The following is a 25560-nucleotide window of genomic DNA, read 5'->3' as shown; positions in this document are numbered from 1 at the left end:
ATATCCTGTCATTATTTTTCTTGTTTTCCTGTCTATTTTACATAGTTCGTATAGTGTCCAGTTAAGGATGTTGTAGCTGTAGCTTATAACTGGGACAGCTAAAGTGTTGATACCCATTATCTTGTTTTTAGCATTGAGCTCTGTTTTTAGTATTGATCTAACTCATCTATAGTACTCTTTCTTTATTTTTTCTTTCATTTGTGTATGTTGTATCCTATCTAGTTCATTGACTCCTAAATATTTGTATGTTTGGCTTTCGTCTAGTTCTTTTATTTCATTGGCTTTATCTAGTGTTATGTTGCTACTTTTAACTAATTTTCCTCTTTTCAGGGTTGCTTTGGCACATTTTATTATTATTATTATTACTATTGGTAGAGGCGCAATGGCACAGTGGTTAGGACAGCGGACTCGCGGTCGGAGGATCGCGGTTTCAATTCCCAGACCGGGCATTGTTTGTGTTTATTGAGCGAAAGCACCTAGAGCTCCACGAGGCTCCAGCAGGGGGTGGTGGTGACCCCTGTTGTACTCTTTCACCCCATCTTTCTCTCACTCTTTCTTGCTGTCTCTTGAATAATGCTGCGATGGACTGGCGTCCCGTCCAGCTGGAGGGGGGGGGGACACGTACGCCAAAGAAACCGAGAAACTGGGCCGATGAGCCTAGCTAGGATTTAAAAGGGCGCATAAAAAAATTAAAATATTATTGAGTGACAGAGCAGTGCATGCCTTCAAAATGACACTGGAGTAAAATATACGATGCCCAGTATACCCATCATGACTACCCGTCTAATGAGGGTACACAAGCATCACAACCATATGTGCGCTACATAGTGATCTCATATCAAGATAAACAGCGCATGACCTTGCAGTTGGGGCCCAATTTCTTCAGGTCGAGTAGCCCATCCCTTTCAAAATATCCCTGAATAAGGGTTGTTTAAGGATTTTGAATAAAACACCCATGTTTCCAAAGGTGAGTTATACAAACCCCAAAGAATTCCTTTCAAAGGTGAGTTATTCAAATCCCAAATAATTCCTCTGCTCGTGATAAAAGATGCACATATCATTAGCCCCTAAGGGACATGCTCAAGTGGTTAAGGAAAAAAGAAATAGTGAAAGAAGAAATTTTTAACTAAGTTTCTTTGACGTTGCACTGCTAGCCACATGGCAAAGCGGTTATTATTATTATTATTTTATGTTTGACTTTTGTTTTGCATTTGTACAAGTTGGATCCAAGTCTCACCCAGAGACCTCAAGAGACAACAAGTTAGAAGTTCATGTAGGTGTTATGCCTAGGGTACCATATATTTGGATTTGTACAGTTTTGTTCAAGTGAATGTTTAAGAAACCATAAGAAAATTATGTGTTTGCTTTAAAATTTGAGATCACATAGACAGTATTTTACGTAGGATATGGGCAGTTCCCATGAGCACTATCTTTTGAACTTCAGCCATTTTGGGGTTTCCTGGTATCTGAGCTAGGTAGTAATCAGCCCGTTTCGCTGTCATTCCCAGGGCACCTATGACAATAGGTATTGTTTTCATCTTCAGATTCCACATTTTGCTAATTTCTATTTCAAGATCTTTATATTTGCTCAGTTTTTGGTAGGTCTTAACAGATACATTTATATCAATTGGGACAGTCATATCAATGAGGAGGCATGATTTTTGTCTGAAGTCTTTCAGTATGATGTCTGGCCTATTTGCGTCTATCTTTCTGTCAGTTTGAATGGTGAAGTTCCAGAGGAGTGCAATGTGATCATTTTCAAGTACTGGGGGTGGTTTGTGTTCCCACCAGTTTTTATCATGGGGCAAGTCCAGGTTTTTGCATATTACCCAGTGAATATATTGTGCAGCTCTATCATGCCTGTTGAGATACTCTGTAGGCGCAAGCAGACTGCACATGGAGACAACATGATCGATGGTCTCATTTTGTTGTTGGCATATACGACATAATGGGGAGCTGCCGTTCTTTAATATGTTGGCCTGGTAGTTCTTTGTAGGTAGGCATTGATCTTGGGCTGCTATGATAAACCCCTCTGTTTCTAATTTCAAGCCAGAGGCCATTAACCATTGGTGGGTAAGGGCTTTGTTAATATCTGCATTATTCGCTCTCTTTGGGTATTTGCCATTGAGAGGTTTTCCATTATTATTATTATTATTATTATTATTATTATTATTATTATTATTATTATCATTATTATTATTATTATTATCATCATCATCATCGTCAAGGCGGTGAGCTGGCAGAATCGTTAGCACGCCGGGCAAAATGCTGAGCGGCATTTCGTCCGTCTTTACGTTTTCAGTTCAAATACCGCCGTGGTTGACTTTGCCTCTCATCCTTTGAAGTCGATAAAATAAGTACCAGTTGAACACTGGAGTCGATGTAATCGAATTATCTCCTCCCCCAAAATTGCTGGTCTTGTGCCAAAATTTGAAATCATCATCATTATTATTATTATTATTATTATTATTATTATTATTATTATTATTATTATTATTCAGTAGTTTTATTTTTATAACGTGCTTTCACTTCACTACCGAGCGCAGCTCTGTGTGCCTTGGGTATGTACTGTGGTTTGCTGTGATGCTCTTATGGTTACTGTATTGAAAGTGTTTTGCGTAGGATGTGTGCAGTGCCCAGTAGTGTAATTTTGTGTATGTTATATATATTTGTAAGTCCTGGTGTTTTTGTTATGTACTTGTCTGAATATTTTTTTTTATTATACCTAAGGCGCCTACTATGATAGGAATTGTTTCTGTTCATTATTATTATTATTATTATTATTATTATTATTATTATTATTATTATTATTATTATTATTATTATCATCATCATTTTCCGATTGAATTGCATTTTATTTCATCTTCCGACCAGGTCTCAACCAGAGAACTAAGCTGGAGAGAAACCTCATGAGAATGTGAGTGTTTGATGTAGACACAATTTTTTGAGTCTCATAGTGTTGGTTTCCCAGGGATCTGGTCAAAAAATTTGTCAGTACCTTCCCAATTCCACGAGTGCGCACGCGCAAATGCCCGTGTGCACGCACAAGCGTATGTTCTGGAACACTGGTATGCATGCGTACATGCCTGCGAATAGACATATGTACATATGAATGAATACGCATGTGTGTGTGTGTATGCACGTATGTGTGTGCATATGTGTGTATGCACGTGTATGGCTGTGCGTGTGCGCGTGAACATGTTCGTCCAAGTGTATCTATGTGTGTGTGCGCGTGTGTGTGCAGACGTGCAAGTGTGCGCCTATGTACAGATGCGCCCGCTCGCATCAATACACACATGCACGCAAAACAATATGAGCGCGTCTGCACACTCACATATACTATTATATACTTGCACGCGCCACCCTTTTTTACTTCCCCTCAACAACCGGATCGGAAGTCCCAGCAACGGACTTCCTATCCGCCACATTGTCTACTTCTTGTCCTCCACGTGGTCAGTTTCCTGTTCACCATGCGGTATTTTCCAACTAACTGTTACCCATATACCAACGTCAAACCACGATACTGCGTGACCTTCCTCAACCAATCGCAGCCCACTTTACGGTAATAAGAATCAACCTCTGTCGTTCAAATTAAAAATGGCTGACGACTGGCATCACGCTTGAAGCTCAAGAGTACCAATGAATTTGAATCAAACTGTTTTGATCCATACATGTAACTCCCAATAAATTTGTTGAGTACCCTTCTTTCGTCTATCCACTCACTCGTACAATTACTCCAGTCTCTTTTGAGCGCCATTCACGGATGTCTGATCAGCAGATTGCAATGGAGAGACAACCACTACCATACTCGCAGAGGAATATCCAAATACCTGCAAGGAATCCAAATACCTGCAAGGAAAATTTACTTGACGCGACTTACGGAGAACACGGTAAGTGTCATCAAACGCATGCGCTGGATGGCTTTCATCTACGAGAATCCATCCACCACTACATCTACGGATAAATTCGGCTTCAAATACCGAAAGTTCCCTCCTCACGTATGAAAGACTGAGAACTTTGAGATTGCCCTATGGAACATTGTAAAGACGGTAAAGTTTCGGCATTATTTTAACCTTTTCCTTAAATCACTAAATGACTAATGACCAGCATTAAGCAATCACCCAACATACACAGCCTCGCAGACAAACAACGATCATTTACGAAATGAACACTGCCACACACTCAAGAATTCTTACATGTGCCATCACCAAAACATACAAGAAAACCCGTAATTCCATATACAACGACATAAACACAGAAGCAAAGGAGCTAGCCACCCGCCTTAATATAGAGGACCGCGTGACTGCCTCACCACGCGACCCCACCCCCATATTACACTTAAGGACCATAAGTGTAACTTCCACTCCAATCCCTCTAAAAGTGAGACAGGTATTATTAGCAAACGTATTCTTGATACTATCAACTCCGATATCAGAAGATCTACAGTGTTGACTCAATGGTACTCCAGCGCAGCAGTGGTCTTCTAGTTCCGTGGTATCGAGAATAAATCAGCCTGGAGATTCACCCAGTTCGACATCGTCGACTTTTATCGTTTCATATCTAAGCCCCTTCTTCTGAAGGCCCTACCTTTGCTGAGCAATACAGCAGCATTAGTGACTTTGACATCACGATTATCATGAATGCCAGAAAGTCAATTCTGATCCACGACGATTCTTTCTTGGTGAAAAAAGGGAGAGCTTTGACGGGAATTAAATCGCCGACCTTGTCGGGTTATACATCTTGGATACCCTCAAGAGACGTACCCACCCACATAGGTCGACCCTCTATAGGGACAACGGCCTGGGTATCTCAAGCCATATGAACGGGCACACCATGGACAGGTTCAGAAAGGACTTAATAAAAATATTTAAGGAGTTCAGCCTGTTTATCACGGTTACCACCGACTTGACTACGGTCGTTTTCTTGGATGTAACCTTAGACCAGATTACGGGCAAGTATTACCCGTACAGGAAGCATAATGAGGATACAGTACACATCCACAAGTGTTCAAACCACCCCACCCCCGATGTAAGTAGAAACCTGGTTCCAAGCATTAGTAAACGACTATCTAATCTCTCGAAGCTCACGTATGTGGACAACCCCCAAACTCTCCTCCCCTAAAAGAATTAGAAGGAAGAATATATGGTATAACCCCCTTTCAACCTAGAAGTTTCCACCAACGTAGCTAAGGACTTCCTGTCGCTAATTAAGAAACTATTCCCCGGAGGCCATAAGTATTACAAACTCTTGAACCCCCATAATGTAAAAGTGAGCTACTCCTGCTTAGACAACATCGCATCTAACATCGCACGTATCAACAGGCGTAAAAATGTACCCACACCACCCCAACTCTAACTTGCAACTCCGAAACCCCACTATGTGCCCTCTAAAAGGATCTCCGTACTATACGGAGCCACTCTTACACCATCCGATAGCATTATTAGACACTATACAGGTATGACAGCCAATGATTTCAAGGGAAGATACTCCCATCATATACGCTCGTTCAGATCCAGGGACAGAGAGAACTCTACTTCTTTGTGTCGTTTTCTCTGGAGATTCCGTAATCTCCGAGATGAAATACCCAGCATCAAGTCAACAGAGCGCCACCACATTCGCCTGCTCCCAACTGCCAGCTCTTCCACCGCGAAAATCTGCATATCCTCCATCAAGCCGCAGTATCCATCAACAAGAAATGCGATTCATCGTATTGTTGTCACCAGAGGTATACCCTTCTGGCAAATTTTAGGCCTCTAACTGCCGACAATCCGGACATACCACCTTAGCACCAACTGCTACTCTGCACCGCCTGCATCATGATCATTGCTACCAACCAACCCACCCCAAGAGCAGGACCACCAATTACCTATCCCCAACGTTTACCTATCCCCAACGTTTACCAATACACAACGCTTGTTTTGCAGGTCTATACTCACGCACGCGCACGCGCGAATGCACATGTGCACGCATATGCGTGTGTGCACGCACACTGGTATGCATGTGTACATGCCTGTGAATATAATGTGTACATATGAATGAATACGCATGTGTGTGTGTACGTATGCGCGTGTAATGATGTGCGTGCACGCGCGAGCGTGTTCGCTCACTTGTGTGCTTGTGTGTGTGCACGCCCATGTACAGATGTACACTCTCGCATCAATGCACACATGCACCCAAAACCATATGAGCGCGTCTGCACACCCACATATTAATATTACGAAAAAGTCTGTGTAAGTAATAGAAAGGTTAAATAGAGGAATATTATATGGTATAATGCTCTATTCATATCTTACATAACTATGAATATTCCTCGAAAATGCTTTGCTACATTCGATAAACCGTAGCCTTTGACTTTAATCAAAATACGTACACTAAGTATGTGGTATTTGCAATGTATACATATGTATGTGTGTATATGTGTATGTGTGCGTGTATGTGTGTAAGTGTGTGTTTGAATGTGTATGCGTGCGTGTATGTCTACGTCTATATATATATGCATATATATATATATATATATATATATATATATATATATATATATATATTCAAGGCTTGAATATGGTACTTATGCGAAGGCACCCGAATATCGCATCCCAAAAGGATGGGTGATTGAAATCAAATAATAAGCAACACGGATTTCAAAAGTGATTGCAGTACGCACGTTTCATGCTACTTCAATTTATTTAAGTAATGTGAGCATTACCTTAAATGCAATATGAAGAGCAATCTTCAGCTGCACGAAAATGCAGAAAAAAGACATATTATAAATGTGGCAACATATTAAATCCAAGTGGGAGAGAGCATACATAAAATCCAAATGTGAGGAAGAATATATAAGTCCATCTTGACATAGCGGAGTCTAATCAGGCTAGTGATAGACTAGCCTGATAGACTAGCCTGATAGACTCCGCTACGTCAAGATGGACTTATATATTCTTCCTCACATTTGGATTTTATGTATGCTCTCTCCCACTTGGATTTAATATGTTGCCACATTTATAATATGTCTTTTTTCTGCATTTTCGTGCAGCTGAAGATTGCTCTTCATATTGCATTTAAGGTAATGCTCACATTACTTAAATAAATTGAAGTAGCATGAAACGTGCGTACTGCAATCACTTTTGAAATCCGTGTTGCTTATTATTTGATATATATATATATATATATATATATATATATATATATATATATATATATATATATATATATAGATAAGATATAAGCTAGAGTTCTTAAAAGCATCTAAGGGATAGATGTATCCAGAGGCACTCCTGGTAATTACCTCAGTATGTATGGTCCTTGTTATAAGGTATGCGGTAGTAGGTAATTTAAAAGGTAAACCGTAGTTTAATGTATATAAAGTCGATAAGAAAATGGAGAAATAAATAACATTGAAAAGTGGATCTTTGGTGTTATAAAGCCATTATTTAATTAATTAAGATGAGAGTATGTTAGAGTAAGTTTACAGCTGTTTCCGTATATCAGACAGGGGTAAATATATGTTTACCTCGTTGCATTGATAGACATCATCAGAACGAAAAAGATAAAGAGAAATAAAAGGAGAATAGGGCGAAAGAAGTGTAAGGAAAAACAGGGAAAAGAAAATTTTCAATAATATTAAATGCAAATCTTATCTTAACGAATCTTTCGTTTAAAATACAATTTAAACGAAGTTTTAGGTTAAACTAAAATTATAAGCGTAATATAATTTTATTATAAACTAACAAAAATTAATTTATATAAATTAATTTATATAAAAATAATTATATCACCGAAATTATTGAAAAGAAAATGCAAAACTTATCTAATCGAATCTTTAGTTGAAATAAAATTTTAAATATTATACTATTAACTTAGCCTTAATTAGAATATTAACTAATAATCAAAGAAATTATATAAAAAAAACTACTTATTTATCGAATAAATGAAAAAGAAATATAAAACAATATTATTGGAAATAAATGCAACACTAATCTAATCGAAGTTTTGGTTAAACTAAAATGTTAGACTTTATACTATTAACCTAGTGTTAAATAGGATATCGGCTAATATTAATTATCAAGTGAATTAAATATAAAAATACATATCACAAATCAATGATAGAAAATCATTTAACGATATTATTGAAATTAAAGGCAATACTTATCTCAACTATGCTATTGTTTAAACTAAAAAAATTAGACATTAAACTAATAAATAAGCGTTTGTTAGAAAGAAGTCGCGTGAAGATATTGCATAAAGAAAAAGAATAGAAAAAAGAGATATAAAAACATGAATGAAAGATTTATTTATAAAATCATGAATGGAAATTAAAATTTATATAATTTAAATCATAATAAAACAATTAACTATACTGTAAACATTTTATTGAACTTAAGATCTAAGTAATTATAGAGTCAAAAGAATAAGACTATGATACATAAATTAGATAATATATATGAAATAAGCTAAAATACCAAAATTAAATTAATCAATTAAAATGATTAAAATATTTAACTATTAATTATATAAAAATCATAGTGTCATTAAAATATTAATTCCTTAAACTCACTAAGAATATAAACGTACCAATAAATACATAATTAATAAATATAAATTATAACGACTAAAATTAGTAAAATAGGAATAGTATATACACCCACCCACATATATACATATATATACATATACATACATATACATACATACACATACAGACTAATACACACACATATACATATATATATATATATATATATATATATATATATATATATATATGTATATATATATATATATATATATATATATATATATATATTCATATACATATATATATACGCACACACACATACACACATATATATATATATGTATATATATATATAGACACAGTTAGCTAAACTTATTATATAAATAATTTATGTCTACATTTAATTTTTCGTTCATCAAAAGAATTAATCAAAGTATTATAATTATTTAATAATATCTCCTTAAATTCATTAGTACATAACTTACAAAAATTATTACCTGTACGATATGATTTCGCCTTACAAACTATCTCCCAATGTAAAATGTACTTAATATTTTTGGACTTAAGTTCCCAAATATATTTACTAAGGCTAGTAGAATTAATCAAATTTCTATTCTTAAAGGTGTGCATGTGTTGAGCCACCCGTAATTTGATTTTATTAGAAGTCGATCCTATGTGAAATTTATTTAAATTATAACCATTAAGTTTATTACCGTCCGTTACAGTCACTATACATTTATACATGACATCCTTCAAATTACATTTACTATTAAATTTACATTTAGTCTTATCTCTACATGTACAATTAATTATATCCTGGTCCTCATTATTATTATTATTATTAGAATAAGTATTTAATTTATATTTATAATAATTATTTAACTTAAATCTATTGAAAGAAGAGATAATGTTACCACATTATTAGTAGCAGAATAACCTACACCCAAATTATTATTAGAAAAGATATTATAATATTTTTTATTATCTTTAAGGAATATATCAATTACTTTTTAAATTTATTTAATAATGTTAGTTTTAACTTGAACGCCGTATGGAATGATTAGCCAAAGTTTGTTCTTATTATAGATATTATTATATTTATTATTTATACTATCAAATTTATTATTATCATTAAAAGAATTAAAATTAAATCTATTATTGTGTCCATTATAATTATGTTTATGCTTATGAAATTTATTATCATAATACCTATTATTCTTACCATAATTACCTAAATAGATCTTATCATAATTATAAAGGTTATGTTTATGAAAATCATCATTAATATTATAATCATTACTATTAAAATTATGATTATACTTCGGATTATAAAAAATTGAATATCATTAGTATATTCCGCCTCACGAAGGGCTTTATTGTAATAAGGTGCATGTTTTTCGAAGATCTCTAAATTGGATGAAAGTAATGATATTCTCTTACCTATAGTAAATGTTAACGATTTCTTAATTGAGGGTGGGTGATTACTTTTCGCATGAATGTATTTAATATTTTCATTAATCTTATGATAAGGTTGGGTATTACCTGTAGATAAGTTAAAATTAGTATCTAAATAATTTATATTATAGTTCTCATTATATATAGTAATCTTTAATTCAATTCTTTAAAAAAAACTATATATTCTCTTCTTATATAATTCTAGTGTTCCATTGGTGCAAAATTTAGTTAATAATAAGAGGTCATCCCTATATAAACCACCCTCCAATTTTAAGTTTTCAAGTTGAAGTTCTGATAATAAATATATACCTACTAAATCAGTGTGAATCGTGGCAAGGTATGGACGGTTTTCGGAGGACCGGAGAGATTATGTGTGGGTGGAGAATTATACGAGGTATAGTACTATACAGAATACCTAAAGGATCTTCACCTCTTACATCACACCTTTCTTCCTACTTTAACGCCGATGTGGTATAATTTCCTGGGAGAGAAATAATTTTGCGGCTGAGGATAGCTTTATATTGTAAATTATACACATATAAAGCTTGAAACACGTGTACCGCGGAATCCTTTGTAGTTTTGTTGTTATTTTTTGGATTTACAATTTATATATATATATATATAGACGTAGGAGTGGCTGTGTGGTAAGTAGCCTGCATACCAACCACATGGTTCCGGGTTCAGTCCCACTGCGTGGCACCTTGGGCAAGTGTCTTCTACTATAGCCTCGGGCCGACCAAAGCCTTGTGAGTGGATTTGGTAGACGGAAACTGAAAGAAGCCCGTCGTATATATGTATATATATATGTGTATGTGTGTATATGTTGTGTATCTGTGTTTGTCCCCCCAACATCGCTTGACAACCGATGCTGGTGTGCTTAGGTCTCCGTAACTTAGCGGTTCGGCAAAAAGAGACCGATAGAATAAGTACTAGGCTTACAAAGAATAAGTCCTGGGGTCGATTTGATTCGACTAAAGGCGGTGCTCCAGCATGGCCGCAGTCAAATGACTGAAACAAGTAAAAGAATATATATATATATATATACATATATACATATACACACACACACACACACACACACACACACACACACACACACACACACACACATATATATATATATATATATATATACATATACATATATATGTATATATATATCGGGTCAGTAGGAAAGTAATTTCGTTTTTCGCAAATAGATAGAGTAAAGAGTTTTTTTAATAACTTTTGTGGGGCTTAACGGTAGTGACATCGTCCTAAGTTGGACTGCTACTTTACGTCGGCCAATAGATTTTACTATCCAGTACTGTTACTACATATTTCTCGCTCAGAGATTCAAAACTAGTTGTTTTTCTCTTTACGAGATCAGCGAGTATGTGTCACTTTAAAGTATATACTGTGAGCGGGGAGAGTCACTACCATCTCTAGCTAGCGATTGTCCTACACCGAGGAGAGGAAATAACCCAGAAACCATTGGTCTGCATGTATCACTAAGCTGGAGAGAGAGCATTAGTTACTTTGCTCACAGTATGCGAATACAGATGTTGCACCGATAGCCAGCTAGAAAAGATGTTTTCCTGAGGCTAAACAGTAATAACATCGCCCTGAGCAGGACTGCCACTTTACGTTGGCAAAAAAACCTTACTATCCAGTACTGTTACTATTTATTTCTCGCTCAGAGATTTAAAACTATATATATGCACGTATAGAGAAAAACATACTTTTGCTAAATTTTGCATACATTGAGATAATGTGCACAAGTTATAGGTATCAGACCACTGTCTCGATTTTATTGTCCACTATCCGTTTCATGGACAAAGGAAGTACAGTTGCTCTTAGTTTAATGATTGATAATGGGTGTATGCATCATGTCTAGAGAAAATTTTATTTTAATTTGTGACGTCATTAAGTAGACTGAATGATGATTAAGAGAATTGTAAAAAGAAATCAGTATCTAATAAGGTCAATATAAATTAATATACAAAACACGTAATTCTATATTAGCTTTGAAAAGAACAGCTTTGTAGCCAGATGCTCTGTACCCCTACTTACATAATCGATCAAATGAAGGATCGATTAAATATGCACATGCAATGTACAGCGGTTGCATTGTGCTAGGCATTTCGAGACACGTTTTCGTTTTTACTGAATGGTAAAAGATAACATAATATATAAAACATAAATCATTTTTATATTTCTACTATGTTTTAGCCGTTATATTTATAGCATGAATAACGAAATTTCAACAAATAGCAACTTTAAAAAAGCACAACCTGCAGTTCTAAAATACCGTGTACGAATGTGTGTGTATTGTATGCAGAATATTCGATATCGATATAATTAAATATTGCCGTTACATAAACGACAAATGTTATTTTTTAAAATATATTTTAGATTTATTGAAGGAATTTGTCACAGTCGCAATTTTTCTTCTGAAAGTCATGAAGGCAATCTGACTGATGTCTCTAAAGATTTATTCGACTAACGTCTCCCAACATTTGTACAGAGATACAGGTGACCATATATTTAGAGGTGTACAAGTTTCTCTGCATTTACAGCAAGGATCAGATGCAGCATATTGTAATGCAATACACTGAACAGAACAGGACAGAAAATTATTTGTTGATAACACTATAATACTATATATAAGTTCACAAAGAAACATGCACCGAAAATCAACACAGTTACAGCACACGTGAAACACTCTGTCAGTAACTTATTAATTTCATAGGATATTTCATATTGCTTCTAATATGTGTGCATGTATGTGTGTGAGTGCGCGCGCGCGTGTTGTGTGTGTGTGTGTGTGTGTGTGTGTGTATAGGTATGTATATGTGTGGAAGTACCAATTAAATAGTATTTTACTGGTCAGTTTTGCTTATATGAAAGCTGAAGAACAACGGATTGCATGGTATCGCTGGAAGTTAGATTATTCTCGAAAATGCACTTCACTCCACATTGAGTTAAGGAAAGTTTCTATACTCTGACCCTAGCATTCACGATGCTAAATTAAAAATTCTATATTATCTACTTGCACCTTGATGCAGTATCAAACTACCCTTCAAGTTCATTGGGTTTCAACACAGTAATAACTTCTCTAGGTATGAGTGACTGCCAAGATTTCAGCACATTGAATGTGAAAACTTTATTGGATATTTTTACATATCTCCTCCCTCATAACAATTATTCACACCAGACTACTTATTAACTCCCCGACGAAAGCTTACCTCAGATAAACGATTCGATTTGAGTGTAACATACTTTGTGAATACGTAATGAAATCTGATCGTTAACCTTTTGTTGCGTGAAATGTTGCACGTGATGAAGACTCTCTGAGGCGACAGAGTGAATTATCAGCTTAGAATGAATAAATAAATCTTTCACATTTTGTTTTGTGTACTATGCGCATGTGTGTGTGTACGTAGTATGTACGCACATAAACACATACATACATACATACATACGTACATAAAATATGGCACTGTCTACGTGCATGCGTAGAGGACTACTTGAAATGCTATTTGAACGTTTCTTTTGCAATTATGCCACCCTCTTTCAGCCTTAATCAGTAACTAATTTATTTCTTCTGCTATTATTACCAAAATTTATCCAAGGGTCCCTTCTACGTTCCTGGCTGATATTGATAACGACACCAACACCGATATCAACGTAAGCAGCACTCGATGCCTGTTATTGAAGACGACATAAGTACTCTTCTCACTTCACTTGTCTTTGCACATTTCGCTTCGGTGCTACGAAAAAGCTCGAGGTAACCCTTCTATTGGCTATATGAAATGGCTAAAAATATACTAGAACCACCTCAACTAGACTTAAAGTATTTTACGGCAAACAGCTTCGATAACATGATTCTTTCTTTGCGAGAAAATGGCAATCGCCGATAGTAATTGCTCCACCAACTCATCTGATACTAACCTATCTTCTCAAAACAATGAAAACCGACCAACATCTGCTATGAGAGAGATCGAAAATAATCGAAAGAAACAGCTACTGCCATCACTAAACTCTTGTATATCCCGGCATGTGATCGATTCGACAGTGATGGTTGTAGAATATATTTAGCCACAGTTCGTAAAAGAAAACAAAAACTTTTCAGTTTTTATAAGCTTTGACGAGGTTAAAGAAAAAACTGCTGCTTTAATATTAAAAGTTATCGATGATGTTGGAGTGCACATGGAATTATATGATATTAATTACTAGACAATTAATACCTTTCTATACGCGGCTGCTTTAACTCTTAATTAATGAATACTTATGGGAATCCTGCAAAACATCTACTAATAAAACTATTAGACAGAAACAAATTAAGTGGAAAACAAAACTCCAAGAGAACACCAATAATATTTGCCGCCATATTGAATGGTAAACCGCAATAATGTAAGGGGAATAATGAGCTCACACCTTGCCAATTACATCTTGTACAAAACATACCAGAATTCTACAGCGGTTCTTCATTTCCAGCTCTTGAGAGGAAGCTAATTACTTTGACGCAAGAACTGAGGTCGCCGAGCGAAAAAATACATTATTGTAAAAAAATATCCAAGCAAACCAGTATAAATCCCAAGTTTGTTTCCAAACTACAAGTATTATACCGGGAGATCAGTTAGAAAAACATTACTGTTAAGTTAAGAAAAACTAAGTACCTAGAAACCGTTTCGAATTCCTTTTAAAGTCTCTGCTCTGTCTCCGAACATCTTTCGAAGTGGACTCGTCTTACACACCCAGGTCGACTGACAGTTGAGATTTTTTGATGTTGTGATTTTTTGAAGGAGAGCGTGCGTGAGTTGTTTGTTGAGGAGTGCCGTTGTTTGAAATTGTTGAAGAATTGTTGCTGTGGTTGTTTTAAATGACTGCCAGTTACGCGGCAGCGGCCGGCTAGCCAACGACATGGGAATGAGGGGGGTCAGGGTCGAGCTGGAAGGTGTAAAGAGGAAATTTAAGTTTTTGAAGAGGGATGGAGACTGCCTGCAGGTCGGCCAACCCAAGGAAGTGATGGAGGACGCCGAGAGGAAGTTATATGTGAGACTTTAAATATGAACTCCGGGAAGATTGAAGTTGCGGAGACGGATGTGGTTGAGAGCTGCTTAGGTGAAATTACGGAGGAGGTGGTGTTGTTCACAAGAGGAGGAAAGTGTGGAGCGGTGGAGGTTTATTTCAGGACTGAGGAAGACGCAGAGAAGTACTCTACCATACATTTGAGAACGGATGAATGGGCCCATTTACCAGTATATTGCGGTAGAAAGGGCGGCAAGGATAAGAATTGGTGGAGTACCATTGGAAGTGGACCTGGAATGGCTGGTGGCAGCGGTAATTTGCAGGTGTAGGGACGAGGTGGAGGTGGTTGGGGTGGAGAGGTCAAGGGAAGTCAGATGGTGGGGTTTTAGGGTGGAGGTTCTAACCCACATTGCCCTGCCGGACCTGCATAGTATCGCTGAGGAGTTGGTGCTCCCCGATGACACCCGACTGAGGATCGGGGTGGAGGGGAGGCCACCCGTATGCTACAAATACGGAAGTAGAGGTCACATGCAGGCGGTGTGTCCCCGCAGAGAGATAATTGTAGAAGAGACATAAGAAAAAGAAGTAGAAGAAACAGAGGTTTGTGAAGAGGAAATGGTGGAGGTTGAACAGGAGGAGGTAGAAGAAAAGCAGGTGGAGGAAGAGACCGAGGAGCATGAAGAGAATGTTGAAGATAGAAAATGTATGCGGACTGAATCGCCGCCAAAGTCCCCAAAAAGAAAGAGAGGGGAAAAAAAGATGATGGAGGATGACAAGGACAACGAGGAACAAAATGAAACTGAGAATAGAACTCAAGTCACAAAGCAGGAAAAACAATTGACAAGAAAGGAGTGGGGGATAAATTGGTGGGATGCGATAATGGAACAAAAGGAAAAGGCGAAGTTGGAAGGAAAGATATTTGGAAAGGTAGAATTCAAAAATATAAAAACAATAGTTTTTTTTACAGAAAGAGTTTAGAGTTGGAAAAACCGATATCCAAAATAAAAGGATTAGTAAGGCTGAAACTAGAACCAGGAACGTTTTTAGAAGGAACAAAAGCAATAGTGGTAGAGGAATACAAGGCGAACAAACTGCATCAAACGAACAGATTTGATTACGAACTAACTGGATTGTATGTGGGTTACAACACCTTGCCAAGCGTCGTAATGACGGAGGAATTGAAGCCACATATAATCGTGAAAGTATCAGAAACGATAATAAACTGTATAAGAACTGTATAAGAAGACTGTTAAATGAAACTGCGAGTTTTGGGGGACTCGTAAGCCATTCCATCATCACACTGTAAGTTACTCATTTCATTTCATCATTCGTTTTATGTATTCCGCGTTCTGTATTTATTGTCTGTCTTTGTAATGTCCCCCCTCTTTGTAATGAGGCGTTAGTGCCTATAATAAAGATTTACTCGTCTTACACACCCACGGAGATTTAAATAATATAAACCTGATTCAAACTGCTTTAAATACATATTACTCCAACCAAATGGGTTGGGTGCTACTTTCTGGCCAACGAAGATTATGCAGTTGTAGAATTCATGATACTTGGTATATTTAGTGGTTACTTTCCTTCTGTTGAAGGAGAAAACACAAGCCTTTATGAATGCACGTGTGTTCATGGCCAAGAGTACATTGTGCGTGCATAATTGTATAGGTGTGTGCCTGTTGTGTCCGTATAAATTGTGAATTTTGTATGAAAGTAATAACCCACTTGATATAATGTTCGGTCCTTTTACCAGTAATTTCTTCAATTTATTCTTATATTCCTCACAATAGCTATTTACGGTCTAGAGCGTGAAGGGCTTGCCCAGTCTCATGTCACTTTGGTACACCATTTGGCAAAGAAGACTTTCTAACCACTCACTAAATGTTGTGGGATGAGTTCATCCTAAATATTAGTTTCAAATTTTGGCACAAGGACAACAATTTCAGGGGCAAGTCGATTATATTAACCCCAGTGCTCAACTGGTATATAATTTATCGATCCTGAAAGGATGGAAAGTAAAGTCGACCTCGGCAGCATTTGAACTCAGAACGTAAAGGCAGACGAAATTTCGATAAGCAGTTTGCTCGGCGTGGTAATGGTTCAATGACCTTGCTGCCTTGAGTTCACCCTAAATATAAAACACCAGTAATTATGTACACACACAAACACTTAATTATCCGTTTATATTCGCTTATGTATAATCATGTACACGTATACACGTAGTACATTCATTTCGTATAAATATTTTGTTACAAACTTATCAACAATACCAAAGTTTAGAAGTGACATATTATACTTTGACACAGATTAGAAATTAATTATAAAGTAATTATAATACACAATCATACACCCACATCTATAACCACTACAAGCATATCTCTTCATAGAGAACTAACCACATTATTTCATTTTTTTTAAACATCTCTTGTTCTGAGATTTCGTTTGAAGAAATAATATTTCTACTATCTGCTCACTGTCTGATAGAAGTAGAAACATTATGTGAATAATCACCCGAAGGAAGATTAAAAAGAAAAAGAAATAAAAGTACAAATATAAAGAGAGACAATTTGACAATAGAAGTAAAACCGAGGGGGAAGAAAGAAATCATTTAATAGGATATAGAAATCAGGTAAGTCTGTCTTTTAGTTAACTACCGTTTCATGCATACCGCTGTTGGTGAAGCAGATAAACTTTTAAGAGATCAAAGTAATTCCTCAGATGTATAACTTGATTTTTAAGAGTTAACTTAAAGCCATAACTAAAGCCAATAATTAAAGAAGCACAAATTATATTGAACGACATGGCTGGAGGGAGACAGTTGCTAGCTACTCAGGTAAGAGTTCACTTATCCTACTTGAGCAGTTTCCAGTCGTTTCAAAAGGAAATAAAACCACATTTCTGACGAACAAATCGTATCATCTTTAAATGATATATCATTAATTGTTTCTTCTCAATATGCATCAGAGGAGTGGAATAGCTACAGTACAACAGTTGGGGTACGTGCACTCAGCTTAAAGCCGTGTAGAGCACTATTTCACGGTTTAAATATTTTATTTAATCTTAACATAGGCTATTTTGGAAATGTACCTGTCTGTTCATTTGCAATAACAAAAATTATATATGTGAGCATATATAGTTTTGCATTGATATGTGCGTACTACTTACGCACGCATGTGCGAACACACACACGAACAAACAAACATATGCACACACGCATCCAGACACACACACACACACACACACACACACAGTATTAATAAAATAGGAGATAGAATGTGTAATAGACTTTATTAAGTATATTCTCGAATTTGATGGACATATAGCGGTACACAAGCCGACCCAAGTAATCTCTAGTGCGACTTTTTTTATTGTTGTACCCGAAGAGACCTAGAACGACGGGTAGAAACATGTGCTCTACTTAATAAAGTCTATTACGCATTCCATCTCCTATTTTATTAATACTATTACGCCAACCACCACTTCGAAGTTCCTGCAGTAAATCTACGAATAACAACAGGTAACCTAAACTGTGCCGGGGTTTTACTCATCATCCATTTATACATTTTGCATAATTTTTCCATGTATATATATATATATATATATATATATATATATATATATATATATATATATATATATATATCTGTAAAAATATGTGACACTTATTCAGTAGCCATGATAAAACTCCGAGTTTCGGATGCCAGGGTGGGGGGTCCACGCCAACATCTCTTCAGTTATCCCGCCATTAAAAATTCCTATGAAAAATGGCCGTTATATATATATATATATATATATATATATATATATATATATATATGTATGTGTGTATGTGTTAAATTTAGGCATAATGCTAGTAGTTTCGGATGAGGGGGTAAGTCGATTACATCGGCCCAGTGTTCCACTGGTGCCTATTCTATCAACCCCGAAAGGATGAAAGGGAAGGTCGACCTTGGCAGAACTTGAAACATGAACGTGAAGACAGACGAAATCCCGCTTCGCATTTTTCCCGGCATGCTAACGATTCTGCCAGCTCGTCACCTTAATAATAACAACAATAATAATGATAATAATAATAATGATAATAATAATAATAATGATATTCCTATCTACTAAGGCCTGAAATTTGGGGGGAGGGGGACAAGTCGATTACACCGACCAAAGGTTTCGCTGGTACTTAATTTATCGACGCCGAAAGGGATGAAAGGCAAAGTCAACCACGACAGAATTTAAATTCAAAATGTCAAGGCGGACGAAATACCGCTAAGCATTCTTCCCGGTGTGCTAACGATTCTACCAGCTCACCGCCCTAATAATAATAATAATAATAATAATAATAATAATGATAATGGTTTCAAATTTTGGCACAATGGCAGCCATCTTTGGGGAGGAGGAGGAGTCGATTACATCGACCCCAGTGTTCAACTGGTACTTATTTAATCGACCCCAGAAGGATGAAAGGCGAAGTCAACCACGGCGGAATTTGAACTCAGAACGTAACGACAGACGAAATGCTGCTAAGCGTTTTGCCTAGTGTGCTAACGATTCTGCCAGCTCACCGCCCTAATAATAATAATAATAATAATAATAATAATAATAATAATAATAATAATTATAATAATAAATTCTTTTATTAGCCACAAGGGCTCATAAAATAACATTAAATGACATGCAACAACATAAAATACAACAACAGGACGATACAATGGGTTTTACAGCGTGTAAGCAATAAATATGACAATAAAAAATTAGACAAATTAAAACTCCCGGTGGTGGGAGGCGCTTTAGGGTCCTCGTGGAAAAATCCACAAAAGCCACGGGTTCCTGATCAACAGGGCAAGAGTCCTCCTTTCATTCTCTTTTTTACATTTGTACGCTCAGAATTAGCCATTTCACACTAGCCATTCTTCCAACATTCACCCACCTTTCAACAAACTTGCTACAAGGCAACACTTCCCTTTTCACTCCTTTCCACTCTCAACTTTCTTTTCAAGTGAAACTTGAAAAAGTTGATGAGGGCTTGGCCAAAGAGGAAAGTGTCTGACTTTAGCCCTTTCAGACGAGTCCACCATACTACCTCTTTCGCTAAAGCCACTAGACAAATAAAAATTGCCTTCCCCTCTTGGCCAAAAGAGGGCAGCGGGGCAATGTTCACAATAGATTCAGCTGATAGCCGGATCCGTCCTATACGCGACAGCAGGTGTTCGACATAAACCCACAGGTCAACAATACTCGGACACTGGACGAGGGCGTGTAGAACGGTTTTATTGTTCTGCGCACACGTCGGGCAGGCCCGGCTGACAGCTCTTCCGTGCCTTAATAATAAGAAATTCCAAATTCAACAAATCCTAGAATTAGACGTACTGGAAAGAAGCACAGAAAAAGCTAAGCGTATGAAAACATGTGCTAAGACTGCTGCCTTAGACATTCTTACTGATAAACGGCAAGAAAAACCTCTCAATTGCAAGTACCCCAAAAGAACTAATAATGCCGATGTTGACGAAGCCCTCCCCCAAAATCCTCAATGGTTAGTGTCTTCTGGCTTAAAAATCAGAGACAGAAGGGTTTATCATTGCAGCCCAAGATCAATACCTACCTACAAGAAGCTACTAGGACAACATATTAAAGAACGGGAGTAGCCCAACATGTCGTGTATGTAAACATCAAGATGAAACCATTGATCTTGTCTCCATACGCAGTCTTCTTGCGCCTACAGAGTATATCAACAGGCATGATAGAGCAGCACAGTATATTCACTGGGTAATTTGCAAAGACTTAGACCTGAACCGTGATAAAAACTGGTGAGAACACAAGCTACTAGTGCTTGAAAATGACCCCATCTCACTCCTTTGGAACTTCACCGTTCAAACTGACAGAAAGATAGATACAAATAGGCCAGGCATTATATTGAAGAAATTCAGACAAAAATCATGCCTCCTCATTGATATGACTGTCCCAATCGACATAAATGTATTTATCAAGACCTGCCAGGAACTGAGCAAATATAAAGATCTTGAAATAGAAATTGGCAAAATGTGGAACCTAAAACAATACCTGTTGTTCTAATTTACTTACGTTTTGACAGACATTCTCTAGAATAATACTCTGTGCCAAACCAAATATACGGCACTCTAGTCATAACACCAACTTGAACTTCAGACTTATTTTCAATCAACAACCTCACGATATTGTATACTGTGTAACGTGCATAATAATAATAATAATAATAATAATGATAATGATAAGAAGAGCAGAAGGGATGCTGCAAGGGCTCATACGGCTGTAAAGATCAATTATTGATCAATAAAGCCATAACTGAAGACAGCCGCAGAAAGAAGAAAGGCCTCAGTATGGCCTGGGTGGACTACCAAAAGGCTTTCGACAGTGTTCCCCACACGTGGATTCTGGAAACACTAGCCATAAACAAGGTGGCACCAATTATCATAAAATACATAGAGCACTCAATGAACAAATGGCAGACAGTGCTACAGCTCCAAACAAAAGAGGGACTTGTGAAAACGAAAGCCATCCCCATTAGAAGAGGAATATTCCAGGGAGACACGCTCTCTCCACTCCTGTTCTGCCTGGCACTCACACCTTTAACAGAATTGCTAAATAGAACTGGATGCGGTTACAAATGCTATGGAAAAACAGTCAGCCACCTTCTATATATGGATGACCTAAAATTATATGCAAAAAACGACAAAGAGCTAGAAACACTACTACAGACAGTACACGGCTTTACCAAGGAAATAGAAATGAAATTCGGATTAGAAAAATGTGCCAAAGCAACCCTGAAAAGAGGAAAATTAGTTAAAAGTAGCAATATAACACTAGATAAAGCCAATGAAATAAGAGAACTAGACGAAAGCCAACCATATAAGTATTTAGGAGTCAATGAACTAGATAGGATACAACATACACAAATGAAAGAAAAAATAAAGAAAGAGTACTATAGACGAGTTAGATCAATACTAAAAACAGAGCTCAATGCTAAAAACAAGATAATGGGTATCAACACTTTAGCTGTCCCAGTTATAAGCTACAGCTACAACATCCTTAACTGGACACTAAACGAACTATGTAAAATAGACAGGAAAACAAGAAAAATAATGACAGGATATAGGATGCACCACCCAAAATCTGACATAGAAAGGCTATAAATACAACGCACAGAAGGTGGCAGGGGTCTTATACAGCTAGAAAACTATTATAAAATAACCACCATAGGACTGCAAAAATACCTACTCCAGAAGCAAGGGAAACTAATACAAATAGCCACAAAACACGAGCAAAACAAAAAACTGTTTTCAGTATTTAAGGAAGCTGACAAATACAAACAAGAAATCAATCTACCTAACAAATACGAAGAAGAAGAAGAAACAACAAAAGCTATAAAACAAATGAAATCCAAACTAAAACTAGAACAGCAACGGACCATGATAAAACGATGGCAAGAAAAGCCCCTACATGGTAAATACTGGGCTAAACTAAATGCGAAAGAAATAGACAGAGAAAAATCCCAGCAATGGCTGAGAAGCTCAGGACTCAAAGCAGAGACTGAAGGATTTTTAATTGCTGCACAAGACCAAAGCCTCCCCACCAGAAATTACCAAAAACACATAATGAAAAGAAATATAACAAGTAACTGTAGAATATGTGGAGATCGACAAGAAACAATAAATCATATTATCTCTGGCTGCCCAGTCCTGGCTAAGAAGGAATATATTCACAGACACGACAGAGCTGGGACCTATATACACTGGAAGCTATGCCAACATTATGGAATAACAACAGAAAAAAGATGGTATAAACACACGCCAGAAAAGGTCACAGAAAACGAGAAAGCAACCATACTCTGGGATATGCCAATACACACAGATAGAGAAATTAAGGCAAATAGACCAGATATAGTTGTCAAAGATCATGAAGAAAAAAAATGCTTTCTAATTGTCATCAATACCAGCAGATGACAACGTTTCTCTAAAAGAAATGGAAAAACTTTCAAAATACAAAGACCTGGAAATAGAGATAACTCGAATGTGGAATCTAAAAACAGAAACAATTCCTATCATAGTAGGTGCCTTAGGTATAATAAAAAAATATTCAGACAAATACATAACAAAAATAGCAGGACTTACAAATATATATAACATACAGAAAATTGCACTACTGGGTACTGCACACATTCTAGGCAAAACACTTTCAATACAGTAAACATAAGAGCACCACAGCAAACCACAGCACATACCCAAGGCGCACAGAACTGCGCTCGGTAGTGAAGTGAAAGCACGTTATAAAAATAAAACTACTGAATAATAATAATAATAATAATAATAATAATATAATATATGCAGCAGCCGCTGTCGCCACAAAAGAAGCTGGATACTCCCTCAAACCCATCCAAACAGGAGTACCACCACCCAAACAAACTCTGTGATAGATAATACCCAGAAAAAGATAGAAACAAGAGAAAAGATCTGGCAATCCTTAACGAAACTAGTAGACAATCAACACTACTAAGCAGCAAGAAAAGAAAAATACTGTGAAGATACAAAATTACAGAAAAGGATACACCTGAGGTAAAAGAACAGCTAAAGCAAGATATCCTCACCAAAGCACAAAGAATCCGTCGGTATGAGAAACGCCAACGTTTCTTTGAACACAACAAACAGTTCAACTCCAACCCCAAAAGATTCTACCAAGAACTTGGCAAAAATGAAATGGACATCAATGCAGCACCAACAGTAGAAGAAGTGGAAGAATTCTGGAAAGAAATGAGGTCGGTGAAAGAACAACCTCAGAAAAGGTCTATCAAAACAACGAACTAAGCACCTGAACAACTCTGGACCCCTATAAGAACTGAAGAGGTCACCCTGGCACTGCAAAAGCTAAGCAACTGGAAGGTACTCGGGCACGATATGATCCCCAACTTCTGGTTAAAATATCTGACAGAAACACATAAAAAGCTGGCTGAGAAATTTAATGACATACTAGCAGAGCCAGAGACTATGCTTGAATGGCTCATGGAAGGGAAAACTATCCTAATTCCTAAATCCACTGAAACAGCAAACCCACAAAATTACATACCAATAACTTGTCTCCCTACAATTTACAAAGCTTTTACCGCGATAATATCGAAGAGAATGAACAAGCATGTAGAAGAAAACAACGTTTCCAGAAGGGATGCTGCAAGGGCACATACGGCTTTATTGATCAACTAATGATCAATAAAGCCATAACTGAAGACAGCCAAAGAAAGAAGGGTCTAAGTATGGCCTGGATCGAATACCGAAAGGCTTTTGATAGTATTCCCCATACATGGATCCTATAAACACTCGCCATGAACAAGGTAGCGCCAATAATCATAAGAGATATAACACATTCCATGAATAAACAGCAGACAGTGTTACGACTCCAGATAAAAGAGGGACTCATAAAAACCAAAGCCATTCCCATTAGAAGAGTAATATTCCAGGGAGACATGTTCTCTCTACTTCTCTTCTGCTTGGCACTGACACCTTAATCTGACATAGCAAATAGAACTAGATGTGAATCCAACTGTTACAGCAAAACAATCAGCCACCTGTTATATATGGATGACCTAAAACTGTACGCTACAAATGATAAACAGCTGGAAATATTACTACAGACAGTACATGTATTTACCAAAGAAATAAACATAAAATTTGACTTAGAAAAAATGTGCCAAAGCAACCTTGAAAAAAGGAAAGCTAGTTAAGAGTAGCAACATCACAACAGATAAAGCAAATGAAATAAGAGAATTAGACCAAAGCCAGACAAAAATATTTAGGAATCAATGAACTAGATACGATACAACACACACAAATGAAAGAGAAAATAAAAAAGAATACTATAGATGAGTTGATTAGTACTGAAAACAGAACTGAAAACGCGAAAAGCAAGATAATAGGTATCAACACTCTAGCCGTCCCAGTTATAACTTACAGCTACTATATCCTTAACTGAACACTAAATGAACTAATCCAAATAGACAGGAAAACAAGGAAAATAATGACAGGATTTAGGATGCACCACCCAAAATCTTACATAGAAAAGTTATATATACAACGTTTAGAAGGTGGTAGAAGCCTCATACAGCTAGAAAACTATAACAAAATAACCACCATAGGACTACAAAAATACCTACTTCAGAAGCAAAGAAAACTAATACAAATAGCCACAAAACACGAACAAAACAAAGAACTGTTTCCAGTCTTTAAGGAAGCTGAGAAATACAAACAAGAAGTCATACTACCTAACAACTATGAGCAAAAAGAAGAAACATCAAACGCTGTAAAACAACTGACATCCAAGATTAAACTGGAACAGCAACGGATCATGATAAAAAAAAGATGGCAAGAAAAGCCCCTTCACGGCGAATATTGGGTTAAACTAAACGCAAAAGAAATAGGCAAAACAAAATTCCAACAATGGCTGGGAAACTCAGGATTCAAAGCAAAGACTGAAGGATAATTGCAGCACAAGGCCAAAGCCTCCCCAACAGAAATTACCAAAAACATATAATTATTTCTTTATTGCCTACAGGGGACTAAACATAC

At 36.5% G+C, this 25560-nt stretch overlaps 1 protein-coding gene across 4 annotated transcripts in view; it reads left to right on the top strand.

Annotated features, from left to right (window-relative positions):
* The window catches only part of LOC106879984 (dehydrogenase/reductase SDR family member 6), a 167604-nt gene that overhangs the window by 60623 nt on the left and 81421 nt on the right, over positions 1–25560 (top strand). Inside the window, exon 1 of one of the 4 annotated variants that reach the window (XM_014929757.3) lies at positions 17234–17609. The exons of 2 other annotated variants lie outside the window; for them this stretch is intronic. Coding sequence is in view for 1 of the 2 variants with exons in the window: in XM_014929756.3 (XP_014785242.1) it covers positions 17781–17813 (33 nt within the window). In the remaining variant the exon portion in view is untranslated. Of the gene's footprint in view, positions 1–17233; positions 17610–17737; positions 17814–25560 lie in introns of those variants that run through there. One more of the 4 variants, XM_014929756.3, reaches the window with a different exon arrangement.

The sequence above is a fragment of the Octopus bimaculoides genome, chromosome 21, assembly GCF_046866305.1.
Source record: "Octopus bimaculoides isolate indiv1 chromosome 21, ASM4686630v1, whole genome shotgun sequence".
Lineage (NCBI taxonomy): Eukaryota > Metazoa > Mollusca > Cephalopoda > Octopoda > Octopodidae > Octopus > Octopus bimaculoides.
Note: the sequence above shows the minus strand (reverse complement) of the source record. Positions and strands in the feature narration are given on the sequence as shown.